This window comes from Ambystoma mexicanum, chromosome 4p, assembly GCF_040938575.1.
Source record: "Ambystoma mexicanum isolate Mex_15411 chromosome 4p, UKY_AmexF1_1, whole genome shotgun sequence".
Lineage (NCBI taxonomy): Eukaryota > Metazoa > Chordata > Amphibia > Caudata > Ambystomatidae > Ambystoma > Ambystoma mexicanum.
Genome location: NC_090927.1, coordinates 113,210,912 through 113,229,284, shown reverse-complemented (window position 1 = coordinate 113,229,284; position 18,373 = coordinate 113,210,912). Strand labels below are relative to the sequence as shown.

Here is an 18,373-nt window from a genome sequence, read left to right as displayed (position 1 = left end):
TCTGTATATCAGTATGAATTTCAGGTTGGTTTTGGGGTTTACTGAAAGTCGTAGTATTAAGGATTCACATTTGTCGATGTTTAGTGGATCTTCCATTTTGATGGCCAGTTGTTCCTTGTGGATGATCGCTAGTCCCCCACCCCCCCTTTTGGATTTCCTGTTTGTTTGGATGCATTTGAAGTCTTCAGGCAGGCAGTTGTTGAGGGTGATCTTGTAGTTGTTGTCTAGCCATGTTTCGGTTACAAATAGGATGTCTATGCCTCCTTCGGATAGCAGGTCGTATATTTCTGTTGAGTGTTTGGACATTGACCTCGCGTTTATTAGGTTACAGTGGATTCTCTGGGTGAGATTTTGTTTTGAGGTTATTTGTTGTTCGAGTTTGTAATTGTCTGTTCGTGGAGTTTCTGCATTGATGTCGGTAGGATGAAGAACGGCTACGGCTGCTTCTTCATTGAAGCGGTCTAGTAAGTTGATAACAGGGCTGATTAGTCTTGGCGTTTCTGCTGTGATGCTACTCGGATGAAGATCAGCAGTGGTTTCTTCTTTGGGTCCGATTGTTGGGTGGGGAGTGGCGTTGCTGGTTGTTGGTACTTTGCCGTATTGTGCAGGGCGTGGTGGGAATCAGTGTTGTCCCTCTGTTCTTGTAATGTAAGGGGTAATGGGGTCGGAGCCTTCCCATTCTCTTGTTGATTGCCCCCGTCTTTTTTTTGCGTCTATCAGGAAATTCTTTGCATGTTTCGAGGTTTCCGTGTTGGGGTGTCGGTGTAACGTGGTTGTTGCGAGGTAAGATGTGAGGTATAAGGATTTTTCTCTTGTAGATTTTGTTCCGGTTGTGGCTGCTTTAGGCGTGTTTCCTTGCAATGGGGCTGTTTCTTGTGGGTTCTGTCGGTGTTGTGTGTTCGCGTCTCTTGTTGCTCGGTTTTGTTCTTTCTCGGCGTCCTTTTCTGGTACGGGCCATTTTTCAGTCTAGGTGCAGGCGTAGTGTGGTAGTTGGTCCTCTATGCTGTCCTGTGCGGTCGCCGTGACCTCTGTTTCCTTCTCTGGGTACGCTGGGGTGTTCTCTGGCTCAGTGTTGCTTTCTGTCGGTGGGTGGGGGGGTGTTTCCTAAGGGTACACTGTCGGGGGAAGGGGTAAAGGTGTAAGCGGTCTGTTGGTATGGGGTTTAGTTGAGTTAGGTAGTGGTGGGTTTTCGGGATTGGTAGGGTACTGAACTAAGCGCAGTTAGATTATTTGAGAGACCTGTATAGTGGGTGAGAGTCCTATCAGTGCAATCTAAACATCCTACACAGCAGTCTGGGGAGAGAGCCCCTGCTAAATTTGGGAGACCTGTATAGTGGGAGAGAGGCCTTACAGTGCAACCTAGACATCATCCAATGCAATTAGGAGACGGAGCCCCTGCTATAGTGGGGGAGAGGCCTATTGGTGCGATCTAAACATTATGCAGTGCAATTAGGAGACCGAACCCCTGCTAAATTTGAGAGTTCTGTGTAGTGGGAGAGAGGCCTATCAGTGCAACCTCAACATCATGCGATGCAATTATGGGACAGAACCCCTGCTATAGTGGGAGAGAGGTCTATCAATGCAGTCTAAATATCATACAATGCAATTAGGAGACAGAACCCCTGCTAAATTTGAAAGACCTGTATAGTGGGAGAGAGGCCTATCAGTGCAGTCTAAATATCATAAAATGCAATTAGCTTCTTTGCTTTGGGTTTGGTAAGTGGCTCGGAATCTGGGGCAAAGTAGTTGCTGTACTCCTGATCCAGGCCACTCCTACCTTACTGGTCCCCGTAGATGATGGTTGACGGCCGGCCACTGCTTCCCCTGCGGACACCTGCTGACACTTCTTGGCGCCGCCTCTGTTGGAGCCGCCCTTGGCCTTAGGGCCCTTAGCCGCATGGGCTGCACGGGCAGAAGGGCTGCCCTGGGAGAGTTAGTTATGACCTACATGGGGCCCAATCAGGGAGCGGGGCGGGCTGGAAGGCGGGCTTAGGGGAGGCAAACACGGAAGGGAAGCGATCGGGGAAGGGGCTGATGGGGCTGCACACGGGCCTTGCGGGGCTTTTGAGCTGGAAAAGGAAGTTGGATTAGAGGCCCTGGTAGACACACACTCACCAGCAGGCTTCCAGGAAAAGTGGTCCGAAATGTGCAGCTACGGTCGATAGACCTGGATGCTGCTGAGGGATGCACCAATCATGTGGTTAAAAAAAGGGAGCTTTGTGACCAACACTACCCGTTAGGGGTCCACCCACAGGATCTCTAAAACGATCCCTTTGTATACAGGCCTCATCTCTTCGTAGAAGTCTGTACTACGCAAAGATTTGGTAGAATGGCAGAGCTGCCAGACTTATCTTAGGAGGACGTGAGCTGTAGGTAGGTACAGTGAACCCAGGAAATACATTGGCCCAAAGAAACTCACACACTTGTAGTTTTAGTAAAATAGACATTTATTTTATATACACAAGGCAAAGTTATATTTGTGTTTCTAAGTTCTGTTTAGACTAAGCAACATTAGCAATACTGTAGGTGAGTAAATCAATAATAGGAAAGAATACAAATCATGAACACAGTTCAATGGTAAGTGAGGGTCACTTGTTATAGGCACTCAGAAAATGTTCTGTTGTAGGGATAAAAAGGGTCATTTAGCAGATCAGTAACAAGTCAATACTTTCAATGACTTGCAATACTTTTCAATGACCTCAATACTTTAGCATTCCATCCCTAACTAGTTAAGACTTTTTCAAAATAATTTGGAGAGAAGTCAGTTGAAGAGGGTGCAGTATGGGGTACAGCAGCAGAAATGGTGAGGTTCCACAGGATACTTCAATTACTCATGAGTAGGATGCTTTTGTTGGTCAGAAATGTTATCGGGGACCATGGAAAGGACTCCCTATAGGCGGACAAGAATTGGGCTTTGGTGAATGGTATGGGGGAATGCCCAAACACCAGATACAGCACTCCAGTAACACAGGAGCGGCAAAATGGCTTGAAGTAAGTACTACCCTGAGTCCCACAGTACCTAAGGAGTGATGAAGAAGATGCAGCTGGATTCTTTCACGATGCAACAGCAGTGGACCCGGTCTCCTGTTCCTTGGTCGTGGTGATGAAAGGAGGTACTCTGGAAGGGATGTCGCAGCAGCAGTCGTGAGAAAGGACTCTCAGCAAGGCTTCTTCATACTCCCATGTCGGTCTTCAGTTTTGGTGCCTTTTTTTACAAGCTCCAAGGACGAACGGTTACCACCCGGTGTTGAGGAGATTTATCATTTGTATGCTTCATCCCCTCTCCTAGTGAGACCCCCAGCACTTTTTGCTGGACTGCTGAACCTTTTTCTATAAATCCTGAACGAGTGGAGCCTTTTTCCACTCATTTATTCTTATAGGCTCTGTCTTTTGGAACTCTATTCTTCGTATTTTACCTATACAATGGAGTTTATTTTCTCCATAACTCTTGAGGCATCTGTATTTTACTATTGCAGCACGCAGCTTTTTATGGACAGTGTTGCTGGGATCCCTTAGGGTATTCTTTTGAGATTCTTTTCTTTATCCTAGAGTAACTACAGCTCTTAACGATAGAGATACTTAGTACTTAAAACTTTACAGTCTGAGATTGGTAATGCACAATAGGGGCACCCAAGTACCAACTTGGGGCCTCCTTTCTTTCTTTGTCATTACTAGCATGGTTTGTTGTTTTCTGTTGGGGGAGGCGGGGGTGTGTGTATGTGTGTGTGTGTGTGCGTTCTTCCCCCCCCCCCCCCCCCCCCTTTGGCGGGATCCCTTGAGTGGCCCCGCCTAGGCTCCAGATGGCAGGAATTGGGGAGGAATTTTCCATCCCCCTCTCCTTTGTCTACCGATTGCCTGAATAGAATCAGCTTCCATGGGGGGGGGGGTCTAGCTGTCCTGATTGGACAGCCAAACGCCCCTTTCTGTAAATTTCTAAGGGAGATTTCAGAGGAGTGTGTACTGGAACTGTATAAAAGGTGAGTCTTCTGGGGTGAAAAGCAAGTCGACCAGCGATGCCTGCAACGCTGTGAAGCGACCACTGCTGTCCTGACCCTGTTTTCTGTGCGACAGAGTAACTCTGAAGAGGCCGACTCCTTCGCTTTGGCTGGTGGGAACAACCAGTCCCAAAACTAACTTTGATTTGAGCCATCTCCTGAGTTTCCAGAGCTGCGTAACCCCAATACCAGGATACCTGCTGCTCATACCGAGTGCATCATCGTGGAAAGGCCAGGTCCGTCCAAATCCTTGCTGATCCCTCCAGGACACTCCAGAGATCCGATCCATCTTGCCCAGACCCCCTCATCAGAGTAGGTGGCTGTAGGAAGCAAAGAAGATTGACCGGGCGAACTATGTCCTTTATTGGTGCTGCAGAAAAAGCGCTAAAACCACAGAGTGACCAAAGTTGAAGAGAGCAGTAGCAGAGGTCTGACCCTCGGGACTGCTGCCTAGAGATCCCATCCTTTGTCCTGCCTTCAGTCATCAGATCACGGAATCCAGAGGTCCGGTCCAGAGCTGCAACATCGCAGAGCATCCACTACAAACATTTTCTTCTAACCAAAGGTATTATGGGGGGAAAAAGGTATTGCTTACCTGATTCCAGAAAGTTGCTCCAGAGCATTGGAGTGCACGTAGGTCTCCAGGTGTAAGGATCTCCTGGTGGCAATAGCAAGATGGACACAAATGATCACAGTTCAAGGGTGTTTATTGAACTGTAACAATGGGTGAGATACACGCTTAATCTAATGCTAAGATGGGAGCAAGCTACGACCATGAAATAATAATGCAGTCCCAGTGGTGTCTTAATCAAATAAAAAGGGCATATACTAAAAATAAATATTGCCAATCCTTACCGCTACGTTACAAAATAGTGTGAGATAATGTTCACAAGAAAAGTATTGACCAAATAAGTCAGTATGGTATGGCAGGGGTCTTCCCCTCCCCACGTTTGTAGCAAGGGGCAAGGCAGGACTCTTGAGCACAGCACACTCCTGAGCCTCGCCAGCACAAGGTTACAGTTAGTTTCCAAAATAGCAGGGACTTCTGTGGCCAAGTCTCTTTCACACAATCTCTTGCCTCAGAGGACATGAGGTGACTGTTGGGGAGAATTCTCAGAAATGTGCTAATTCCCTGCTACCTTAGAGATCCCCCAGCTCTTTTGCTGGACCTTTTTTCCCACTCTCTCATGCAGTTTTTGTTTACATTGAACTCTGTTTTTCTTTTGGTTTTTGAGTCTGACAAACTCTATAGGCATCACCTTTTTACATTGTGACACACAGCACTTTCAGTGCAGTGGCACAGGGAAGTCTCTTAGATTTCCCAAAGGTTTAAATACCTTCTCTTGGATAACATAACTACTGTTTCCAAGAGCAGTGAAATGAAATTGACTTTACTTACAGTTGTAACTTTCTAGACCCGGCACACACTGTTATGTTACGTTAAAGGTACTTGTATAGTGCACAATCACCAACGGAATTGGTCCCCAGGCGCTCTGGCGGATCTGTAAACGAGAAGGTGGGAAGGGTTAGTAAGATGAAGAGGGAGTAGAATAGTGAGAGGGTTGGTATACTGTTGGCAGCTACAACTCTGTGGACACCGGGAGCTGAGCTATGGTGCAGGTATTGGATCGGTGTCAGTCCGCGTGTGCTGTTGGTGAAGCTTATGTGTTGCGGTGTGGTGAAGTGTGTGCAGCTTGTTGTGCGAGAGATGGTTGTGTGTTTTTCAGTGATATAAGTATGCAGAGAGTTTGAGCTTATATTGGTTAGTGGGTTATGACATTTAACATGCTGACCTGCATAGTTCCGTCATAAGTGTGGCACATGCTAACATTCAGTTTCCATCCAAGTGTGGCAGATGCTAACATTCACAATCCTATCTAGATACGGCGCAGGCTAATGTCCTCAAATTCTAAGTGTGGCACATGCTAACATTCAGTTTCCATCCAAGTGTGGCAGATGCTAACATTCACAATCCTATCTAGATACGGCGCAGGCTAATGTCCTCAAATTCTAAGTGTGGCACATGCTAGCATTCAAGTGTGGGCGATGCTAATATTCACAATCGTATCTAGATATGGCGCATGCTAATGTTATCAATTTCCTCCAGCTGTGACACTTGTTAACATTGATTAGTATGTTAGGATGCAAGGCAACATTTTCAGTACTGTCATGGAGAGATTTGGGCTGCTGGTCACACACCTTTCTAAGTATGCATGGGCTAAGTCTATGGCAGTCTATGTTATGGAAATGTAAGGTAGAGTGGCGGGGGCTTTTTGGTGTAGAATAATTCCTCTACACCCCACCGATGCCACACTTTCGGTTTTTGTTGGTGTCTGGTAACTGCTGGCTTCTCAGGCTTCCCCTGCTGACACCTGCAGACACATCCTGGACCCGCCAATGAAGGAGCCGCCCTTGGCCTTCTGGCACTTAGCCGCAGGGTCTGCCGGGCTGAGGGCTGCCCTGGGAGGGTCAGCTATGGCCTTCGGGTAGACCAATCAGGGCAGGGAGGTGGTCCGGGAGGCGGAGGGGCTCGCATCGGGAGGGGGGAGCGGGATGGGGAGGAGCAGGCAAGATGGGAGCTAAAATGGCCTGGGGGCACGGGTGTTTAATCCCTAAGGCCCAAATGATGGGCGCTAGGCTCACCGGGACACGCTCACCTGGCTCCAGATGGAAAGGCCTCACTCAATCACGGCTGGTGGGCAGGATGGGAGGAGGGAGGAGAACACAGAGAGCAACAAGGGGGGAAGAGGAAATGGTGATGCTGCATGCGGGTGGTCGGGGGGGGGGGGCAGATGGCAAGTCAAAAGCAATGCGGTCTAAGCCCAGGAGGGTACGGGGCCTTGTTACCTCACCTGGGGCTCAGAAAGGTCATAAGGCTCACACACCAGCAGGGTCAGTAACCGCTTCAAGCGACAAGGCCTCACTTAGCCTACATCTTACTTGGAGGACAGCCACCCTGCTGTGTGATTGGCAGCTAGGCTGGAATAAATAGGAGAAACCTGCATAAAAGGCAAGGATTTTTGCTGGGACTTAAATAACTAGGACCTTGTGGACATTAATATATCACTGGTACGTTTCGAGCAATGCTGAGGCTGAGTTTGGTGTCAAAGAAAAGGTCGACCACCGGACGAAGGAATCTGAAGAAGAACTTGGAAGCGTTGGTTTGCCCGGTGAAGCCCTGCTGCTGTGCTGAAGCTCTGAATTTGCTTCGACTAGAGAAGCCCTGCAAGGGCGACTTCTCCCCCTGAGTTGGTGGGACCAATCAACTCCAGAGTGAACTTGTTTGGACATCCTCTCAAAGCTGACTGTACTTCCGCTGCTGCTGCTGTTGGAACCCAAGTGCCACGGAAAGGAACACCAAATTGAATGCATCACTTTTAAGTCTGGCCCGACCTCCAGGAAGATCCTCCGGACTCCCAGGAAGTAGGACTGATAAAGCCAGAGCCACCTCAACAGAGTGCTAGACCCCAGATGCGAGGAAAGTCCAAAGTGGTATCCGAGAACCGCAGTGGTGCTATTTGCTGAGACGCAAGGAGCTGAAACCGTGAAGTGCCGCTGAATTTAAGTTTGCCCGCTGCTGCTGCAGACCGTCCCATTGCAGTGCAGGAGTCCCCAGAAGTCCTCCCTCTTGTCCCCATGACTGAGGCCCAGGAACATCAGGATCTGCAGAGCTGCACAGGAATAGAAGCCAGCTGGAACCATTTCTTATAACCAAAGGTACTGTACAGTCTAAGAACTTACCTCTTGTTGTGTAGCCTTACTTGTTCTCAGTTGAAACTTGTTTTGGTTGCTTCTGTAGAGTTGCTTGCATCTTCTATCTTTCTCTCAGCTTCTGATCCTACATTGATTCTACTTTTCTACAAATACTTGCATGCTTCAGAATAATTGTGTGATCTCTTGTTTTATTCTAATAATCCTTTTCTTAGACACCAAACTCAGTATTGCTCTAAATGTATCAGTGATATATTAATGTCCTAGCTATTTAAGTCACCTGAGAGTGTAGGAAGTGTCTGTGTGCCCTCCCAAATGGGTACTTGCTGATTTAGAGAAACTGATAGTGTATTTGTGTGTTACTGGTATATTGCCCCTTCTGAAGAAGGCTTATTCAAACTGACTGTTAAATTAATAATTGTTTAATCAAGAAACCTTGGTCCTGATTCACAGAATGTTTTCCAATGGGATTGCACCATTGTAAAATGCTTCTGTGTATAACGCCCCTTGAGTGTAAGAGTTTAATTTAAAAAATAGTCACTGTGAATCTGTGTAACCACCCTACAGCTCACATTGACCCCTATTGAGATAATCTTGGCTGCTCAGCCACACTACCAACCTGTGTAGTACAGACCTATACCAAAGGTTGGGTTCCTATTGCCAGGAGGTCAAGGTTGTTGTAGTGCACCCAAATGGTACTCCACCAAATCTTGCCTAACAAGTACCAACTCTAATTTCATATAATTCTAGTTGTCACTCTGCTCCACGAACAACCACGGATCCGTTTCAAACCCCATGTATGCCCTTGATCCGGAACCTCGCTCTTTACCTTTATTTCCCTTCTGGGCAGATTCTGGTGCTATACTTCAGGTTTTGTATACGCTGATCTGGGCAGGAAGTTGTCTTGTTGTTCTCCTGTAAACAAAGAGTAATTGTATCCTTTTTGCTTCCTCTTGTTCACTCCCTTAGAGCCCTCCCGTCGTCGCCCTCCTGTCCTGGAGGGAACGCTTACTGGGAAAGTGTGCAGAACGAAACCAATAGACTTGTGTGTCAGAATCAGCGGAGCAGCTGCAACAGCACAGGACAAATGGGTATGAAGAATGAAACCTGCAAGGACTGCTGTGCCCCTTAACATTTCTTGGTACTCATGAAGCAAGACACAAACAGATTCAAAGTTCAAAATAAAATGGTTTATTAACTAAAATGTCAGATGGTTGAAGGCCTTTCCCACCCTATGCAAAGGTGTGATTTCCCTACCTGAACGAAACTAAGGAAAGTTTGTGTCCAAAACCTATCCTTGCCCTCGCAACTAAAGCTAAACAATGTGTAGAGATGTCAACAATTAATTAAATGGTGATCAAACAAACGTTCTGAGCTCTTCCAGCTCCTGGCTTCCTTTTCAGCTCTTTTTTCCCCAAGTTCAGGAAAGTTCCACAAAAACGTCTCTGGATTACCGTTCTTAAGTTCACAACAGTTCCACAAATCCTTGGGGCTCTCTTGCCAAAGTTCAAGGCAACACAGTTCCACATAAAAGGGTCTTGAGGATTCTGTCCTTAAGACAACATTAAAGTTCATCAAGTCTCAGGATTCCCTTCCCCAAGACTTTTAATTAATTCAGCTTACTCTTTCTTGGTTTGCTTTAACAAGGTCTTTGGCTTCCACAATTGAGGGTTCCCTGGTGTAGGCACAGTTGTCGGACCACACGATTCACCCATTACAGGTCGTGCAAACAGTGACCTTAAGCTCTTTGACCCACACAGGTTCTGCCTTCCTGCTGTGTGGATGCTCCCACTCACTTGGCTTCTCTTCGTCAGCCTCTTGGCTTTGCCACACTGTGTTACACAACTTGGAACAATCCTTTGCTTTGCCACACTGTATTCAATTACAAGAGTTCACTTAATGGTTATTTCGCTCCTTTACCACTTTGCGGTCATGCTGTCTCGCAATCTTCCACTCTTGCTTTCTTGCCGCTTGCTTGGCTTTCACAAAACAATGGTTGCTGTTCATATGCATTTGTCGCTTGTTGTAACTTTACTCAAAGTTTTCATTCAATGCGTTATTCAATACTTGTTACTATTGGCTTTGCCGTTTAAGCTTCACCCAACCTGCGATCTCTATTTCATTAGCTTCATGGTGTTTCACTTGTTCAGCACTTGCCTTGCTTTCCACACAGCCCCCTGGAGCGCCCCGATTCGAGTGACTTTCTCCTTTTACTCATCGGTCCTTGGCGTTTCCTCCAGGCAGCTGCACTGCTTGTTTTCTGCTCTGCTCGATGGCTTTCTTTCGCTTTCTTTCGCTTACGAGCTTCGCTCGCTCTCTTGTTGCTCTTTTCGGTCCTCGCTGTCGGCTCCTCTCTGCTCTGCTTACACTGACGTTGGCAGCTGCCTTTCTTCCTCTCCTTCGTTTGCAGCCCCCAAACTTGTGGTTTCCTTTCGGCCCTCCTACTCCTGGGCACCACAAATCCTTCACTGCAGGGCCCACCACGGCTGCCCCCTCACAAACTGGACTCCCTGATGGACTCTCCCACACAGGCCACCCAGTTGGTCTCTGGGTTGCTAGTTTCCTCCCTTCTTACATACCTGCAACCACTTGACAGGTTGCAAGTGTGAGTCTTCAATTAGAATTGCCTGACTACAATTAGAGGGACTTGCCTGACCTTCGCAATACTCTGAGGGCATCTTCCTCATCTCAGTACTAGAGTGGTGAAATAGGTTACTAGTGTTCACTACTCCTAGGCGCCTCTTCCCCGTTCCAGTACTATAGTAGGTTGAATGAGGAAAATTGATGGGGAACTGCTATACAATAGCCCATAAAGGCTGGGGGAGGGTTAAGTTGATTCTCACAGGGAACGTGGGGATACCATGTCTTGCCTGTCTCCCCCTTAAACATTCTCTTCTTCGCCCTCTTCCTGGTGCTTCTAGACTGTACCAGTTAATAAGTTGTATTTCAGGAGGGAACTAGTGCCTTAACCCAACAATGTTAAACCGACGCTGGAACGTTTTTATTGGAGCACAGAGCGAGAAATGCAGTGCACAAGAAGTGGAGACTCCAAACAATACTAGGAAATCAAACCTGCAGCGATTAGAGAGCCTTTGGCAGAAAGTGAAAGGGTTAAAAGAACAATTGGCTATTTGTAGAATGCAAACAATGAATGAAAGTAGCAGAGTCTTAAAATTCAGATTGAGAGATGGAGGGGGCAATTTTGGACAGGACTATAGGGAACTACTAAAAGGGCTGACCAAACAGGCCAGTGTGACCTGGATTTGTGAACCATTGTGGGACATTTTTGTGGGCTGATTGCTTGAGTTATTGCACTGTGCAGCTGGTACTCTTGGCGATCGCTACTGGCTCAGTGGGCTTTGCCAATTATTGGCCCTGTGGTTTCCTAAAAGGGCTCTCAACGGCAATACTAAACTGTTTTTCATCTAACGTCACAAATCATGGTTTGGGAATTTGGGCAACATTTTATTTTTTGAAAGGGGGTTGTTGAGGTGGAATTTGAGAATCCTACTTAGCGGAAGATTCTGAAAGGCCACTCTTATTATGATAAACAAGGAAAAGACGCGCATGTCTAGCCAAACTCTATTAAGGAAGGTGACGGAGCAGTAAGGCCTAGACTTTAGAGATTGTGGGGGTGGTGTACTGGTTCGAGGTACACGGCCAACACTCCAGTAATTCAAGTTGGAAAGTAAAGTATAAAAATACAATAATTAGGCCTGAACGACTCTTTGCAATTAAAATAGGTCATTAATATCACTAAATTCACATATGGAGCACCTACACTGGACTCCTAAAACAGTTTGAATAGTATTCAAGTCAGAAGCACAAGTAAACTCCTATGCAGTAAAGTGAAAAGCCATTAAGTATTATAGAATCAGATGGATAGAGATACGCATAGAGAAACACTATGATACTACCTTATAAAGAAGGCCGGTAGAACTTCAGAAGTCCTTCCCTGTGTTCATGTATTTCCAAAATCAACCATGGGGGTGGATTTCGGGAGGCCAAACTATTACTTGAGAAGGGATAATACTGAGAGATTAGCCAAACTGAACCAAATCAAGGTAAGGTAGCAAAGCAGCGATACTTACTCTCACGAAGGGTGTGACAGTGGTCTAATGCTGCAATGAATCCACATAGAGCAACACCAATAGTTCCAGTTACACTGAGTAAACAAATATACAATGATTTGTTAGGCATTTAAAACACACAAAAAGAGAGTAAAACTTCTAGGCCACACACTCACTATAAAGTAGGTATATACATTCACTCTTAGGAGAAGAAAGGAAGCATATGATTCAATAACCAGTGAAACATGGGTATGTAGTCAGATGAAATTCAGTAGGATAGCAAAGAATAGTTTCGCTAAAAGCTAGAGTACCACGCAAGATGGTTGCGGGGACATTAAAAGGAAAATAGGTCTTAAGCAGAGTACAGAACTGAGGAAATGGGTTAGACGTGAAGAGGGAGTGTGTTTCGGTATTTGGGAGCGAGCAGTGAAAAAGAACGAAACAGTAATTGGGGGCAAGAGGGGAGAGGCACAGTTAGAAGAAAATGAGATTTGGTTTAGAGAGTGGGGAAGGTACCTAGAAAGAGACATTGGAGCAAAGATAGAGAAGTGCCATACCAGGAAGGCTTTTGAATCTCAGCCATTTGGCTTTCTAAAGATAGCCATTAAATGGAAAAGAGCAGTAGTGATAAATCGTGAGCAGATAACTGAAAGAGAAGTCTGATCGAGGAGTTGGTAATAGAACTAATCGGTGCAAGTTGGTAAACTGCAAGGCAAAGAAGATGAACTGTAGAAAATCTGGGTGAATATTAGCATAGAGACCAGGGTTTCAGTGCCATGGAAAGAGGAAAAAAGAGGCATGGCCGACATAGATATGATGGCCACAACAGAAACGTGAGCAGAGTAAGTTAAGGTTTAAGCTAGGCCTCCCCTAGCTACTTTAAAACATAGCAGCTCTTAGACAGTTGTATGCCAAGAATACAATATGGTCCATATGATTCTACACGGGCTTAATCCATAGATTTCTGTTTTAAGTGGTGCCTACTTTTGCAAAAGCATTATACATTTAAGATTTAAGTTGCTCCAAAATTGCATTCAGTTTTAAATTGCACCTCTTAATACAAAATGCACTGGAATTTAAGGAAATGGCATGCCGCCTTATATTCACTGTGAATGGGGAGACATGGCATTATATCTAACACTGCACCAGGGTCTTTGTGGCCTGGAGGAATGTTACCAATGATAATATAGGGTCAATTTGGGGTGATCTCGGAGTTCCAAAAGCTTATCATTTATAAAGAATCAGCAGGGAGCCTGCCAGTCTGCAATTACTCCAGAAATCTCTTTTCAGGTGGCTGTCTAGAAACATATTTCTAAAATTAGTTGGTCAACCCCCTTTCAATGGCTTCTGTCTCCAGTCTGCATGGGGGAAAGTCACACAGATGGTTTCAGTTCTCCCCTTGGCCACCTCTTTCCAGACATATTCTTCTCCCAGTATTAATCCCTATATTCTGTGTGCATGCCATTTTATATTGTTGACTCCTACTCTGAGCTTGTTACTGAGGTGTGGTTTTCACTAGTCCCATGAAACGGAAGCGAGGGGCAAATCATTCCTAACTTCTGGAGATTCATTTCTAATTTTGTATATAACTTTGGAATTAAATGTGTGAGGTTAATGTATAAATCTCCATATTCTGTAGGTCAGTGTGCACAATCATTTGTCGCCTGTCCCTGTGTGATGTATATTTTCAGAGATCTGTTCCTCTATCCACATTTTTCCATTACACCCCATCTGAATGTTAGATTGACTGAAAGACCTATTTTTATTTTTGATTTATTTATTTAATATACATATAGCCAAATCGGCTTTGTACATACATTAGACAACATATATGTTGAGCGCAGAAGATTAAGAGTGCAACATAACCAAAGCAATCTCCCGATTGCAAAAATGACTCTTTCCGAAGACCCTATCCTCCCGCGCATAGAACTAAATTCAATACAGATCATGGACAGACCTTCATTGAAAGCAAGCCATATAGTACATGTACCGTTGGCTAGCTCACATAGCTCTATGGATAACGGGGAGCCTGTGCTGACCCCAAATGTTCCACTATTAACAAGGCCTGAGATATCTTCAATCTTACCATCTCTTGCACCTCAAGGGAGGGGTACACCCAAACTTGAACAACTTGAGTACATGGCCCTTTCCCAGTGGCCTTTGCTCATGGCCAACATTGCTAAAGAGCTACGCCTTTGCAAAGAACCATTTGACCTGGGTCTTCTGGTGGATGCTTTAAACGACTGGACAGCAGATCTACGCCCGTCGAAAGTGAACGCGACCTCTGACTCACTGGCCTTCTAGTGTTGATGTTTTGCCACAGGCATTGAAGGTAAATACTGCCTGCCAAACTCCCACACAAAAGGAAATGATAGATCACGTCACTCAAACTGATCTATACATCAAGGACTCGTTGTGGGATCCACTGGACCAATTCTGTCAGGTAAGGAAAGGGCAAAAACTCTAGTGTAGACTCAACACAGGAAATTGTTCCATCCTTATTTTTACATGAGCTAAATGTTGGCCATAAAGAGGTTAAACAGCCCACAGCCATGAACACCAAACTGAAAAGGATATCCTTACAAAATCTACAATTTAAAAAAATCACAAATGCCAACGATAAGGAACTTGAACTCCCATGATTTCGTAATGGACCAGAGACTTTATTATAACTAACATTCAGAAAACTAACGAAAAAGAGACCAAAGAAGCGTTGCGCTACAAGATTCTTGCATGGCTACGCCAGAGATCAGGCCCAGGAGTAGTCGGACTTGGTGATCATCAAAAGGATAAACTTGAGTGACTGGTGCTCACCACCCAATAGTGATTGTATTCTAGTGGAATGTGGGGTGTGCTCCTTACCTGCTTTTATCAGACAATGCAAATATCTGCCCAAATGGACATCGAATTGTTATTTGATTCTTTGAATTTAGCTCTTGGGAGTCAATAATTTGTATGGCTTGTTCCCCGAGATTGTTATTATGGTCATCTTGCTGGTTTAATACCTGATCAGTAGTTACGAGGGGGTTGTGATGGTTATACCTTTTGCTTATCTTGATTCTATTTTGCTATACTTGAATATATGTATTGATGTTGTCTGTCTTGTCATCGCCCTCAAGCCTCCGGGTTAGAAGGCGCGCAATATAAATTAAATAAACACACAAATATACAACATTTTCCAATGTCCACACTAACTTTTTCATATTAAGATTCAATGCGTTTTCCTTATAACTAAAAGATGATCCAAAAATATATAAATAACAATTTAATACTATATTAAATACGACATATTTATATTATCTGTTCAATCTATAATCCCCTTAGATAGGTCATTTAACATTTCTCTATATTGCAGGTAAAATGTTACAATAAATTATATAACATTTAAATAATTTCCTTCCATGAATCTGTACCCTACAAATGATCAATCATCATAGTCAATAGCATTATCATATGCTTTCAAATTATTAGATCTGATCTTATTTAGACTTGCACAGCACAATCAACCAATATATGTTCTAATGTTTGCAAAGCATTTTCTCTGCATAATCGACACATGCGGTCAGATCTGTCAGTACCAATGTTTGCGCCTCTACACTGTAGTACTTCACTGATGTTGAATTTAAGTAATAGATATTGTCTGACACCACTGTTTGGGTAGGCAGAGATGTATTTTAGTTTAGAAGCCTGGAGCATTCTGTGTTGGACATACGGGCCACTATTTACATTTAGTCAATAATGGAATCAGATTATCCTCTACACTATAGGTAGTGAGCTTCTGTTTGAGCCAGCATTTATGCAATCTACAATGTAAGCCACTATTTGTCAGCCTATACCCTTCATACCACTTTTTGTGAATACTCAAGATCTTCCCTAGGGTCCCTATATTTTCACAACGGTCTAATTTGGTAAAGTCTTGGAGGTAACTAACCATAATGGTTCCATTCTCCAGGTGTTGCAGTCTTTTGCAACACATTGCCACTCTGTATATAAGGCTTGTGAAGCTACACTTCATATGCAATTCCAATGGTGTATATACTCAATTGAATGTGTGTGCGGCATTCTAGACAAATTCTGTAATATTTTTGCATCACATTTGCGTATTTCGTCACCCAGCTTCTGACCCCAGACCTCAATCCCATACATCATGAATGATACGATCTTAGTGTTATATAAAAGTAAGATTGTCTCTAATGGGCAACCTCCATTTCCGCCAATGAATGTACTAATGGTATTTACTATCTTTGTGCATTTATTTTTTGTTTACTCCCAGTGTGAGTGCCATTTTAAGTTGATCGGCAACCATGCCCAGATATTTGTACTGCCTCATCTATCGGTGAACGTGCGCCTCAATATGGGTGCACCAGTCTTTTTCCAAAACACTATTTATTGGCAGAACTCGTATACAACTATGGTTTCCAGAATTGGCAAAGTTTGCTAGCTGCTGCCATACTTCCACCTCGCAGCACCTGCAGTGGTTTCTCAGCCACCTGCGATACTCGGCTTTCACCCATCTTATTTCTGCTGTGATTTCCACCACAAGCCCTTCACCTGACTGAGAAAATCTGCAATAGTTAAACACAGTTGTTTTCTGCAGCTGCAATTTGTGCATCATAATGTTGTACATTTCTATGGTCTTTGTTGCATCTTTCTTGTGTGCTCCTGTAGTTTCATTTCTGTTTAATAGCCTCCTTTATACCTGTTGTGAGCTTCAGAAAATCTACCAGTATGTCTGGTCCACTGCTCCACTGTAACCGTCATGGTGTTCTATAACTACTGGTAACAATTCAACTATAACCTCCTGTGCCTTGTTTAGAGATGTTGCATTCCATTGGACATGGTTCTGGCTGTTATTAACATAGATGTCATTCTGTGCACAAGAGTCAGGCACACCATTTAGCGGTGTGTGTTTTAGTAATGTGCATAGCGGCATATGGGCACTTTCAGCTCTCGTCACGACTGCCATATCTTTTACCAATGCTAGTGCTGCCACATTTGCAAATTCATAGTCAATTGTGGATACACTGCTCCCGCTCCCTGTGTAATTGCTTTATGGGCATCCCCCGGGCAGAGTCCATTTAGCCTATTAAATCCATGAGCATATAATGGGTCAGCCCATGCGTTCCCTTGTCGATTCGGCTTTTTAGGTTAAATAGATGCTGATTTGCATGTGTGTGCAAAATCTATATTGTTAGGTTGGATGTATGCACTAAAGTCACCAACTATCCATACTGGTTTAAGGCAATCCATCATATTCAGAATGTTCTTTACTGTAGCAACCTTGTGCTTGGTTGCTATAGTGTTGGGTGGATCGTATATGTTCACTAGGAACATCTCAGTTTGGTTACTAGCAATTTTTACTGCCTGTACCATTGTTGATGACCCTATGACTTCACTTAAAACTAGGGGATTACGAGTCGTAAACAATAGACCCCGCCACCTCCCCTTAGAACGACCAATGGGTCCCTTAGTTGCTAAAATGTGTGAAGTACTTATACCGTCAATATGACATGTCTCGGTCATCCATGTTTCTTGTAATGCTATAATACTGAAGAGATCCATAGATTTTAAAAGACCATCCTCGGCTGTAAAATGTGAGAACCCTCTAGTATTCAAGAACATATAGAGAGATCGATGAAAAATGTGTTTTAAAGACAGCAGGTAGCCATTGCCAGTAGCCGTCACTTGTATTGCCTCTATCATCTTTGGCACCTTCCACATTCGAGTTGCCAATATTATTCCAGTAGCTTGATCTTAGATCAGTTTCTGAACTCCCATTATTATTCGTTATCCTAGTCTGGATTCTTTGCTATTATCGCTGGGGTCACTTCTTACTACAGCAACACCTTGTTCCTGAAATCACATTCTACTCTTAAGGGGTTCCAAGTAAATATCATATTTACCATTACTGTGCATTTTATTTCCATCTTTCTGTACAGACATTTTTGCAAGTGTACCCAATACGATACAGCTCTTTTTCATATTGCATCACAAATTCTAAGATTGCATCAGTGTTAAAACAAGCATCAGTTATGGGAACTTTTAAGTGTTCCTGTTGATCAACGATCTTAATATCGTTAGAGGTAACCACATGTAAGGCAACTACAGTATGAAGGATGCACAGAATAGCCTCTCTGTTAAGGGGGAGTAATTATTCAGCATAAGACACTGGAGTGATTTGAAGAGCACTAAATTCCTCATTTCGATCTTTGGTTGTTGTGGGATTTGGGGTTTATTAATCTAGCACTCTGGAAGTTTCAATTGACCGGTTGGACACGTTTGAGTGGATGTATGTATTGCTATATTCCCCTTCATCTCGTTATTTACATGTGGTCCAGTCTTCTTATTATTTACTTTAGATAATTGATTGTTTTGCTCATCTTCACATGCAAATAGGCATTCTATATCGTCAAGTGCTTCTTCATTAATTTTACTGCGTGGTTCTGTTTGTTCAGCTGCTTCACTCGTTGCTTTTTCTCTTTCTTAGACATAGATTTACTATTCGCATTCTTAGTTATTTCATTATTTACATATGTATCGGGTTGATCTACTATTTCACAGTCAACCTCGGGAACACTTCCTATCGTTGCTTTTTTA

The 18,373-nt window shown here is 44.1% G+C and overlaps 1 protein-coding gene across 1 annotated transcript in view; it reads left to right on the top strand.

Moving 5' to 3' along the window:
* Nucleotides 1–18,373, top strand: part of ATRAID (all-trans retinoic acid induced differentiation factor) — a 143,899-nt gene that overhangs the window by 79,497 nt on the left and 46,029 nt on the right. Inside the window, exon 5 of the mRNA XM_069605504.1 lies at nt 8,676–8,797. Coding sequence (XP_069461605.1) covers nt 8,676–8,797 — 122 coding nt within the window. The remainder of the gene's footprint in view (nt 1–8,675; nt 8,798–18,373) is intronic.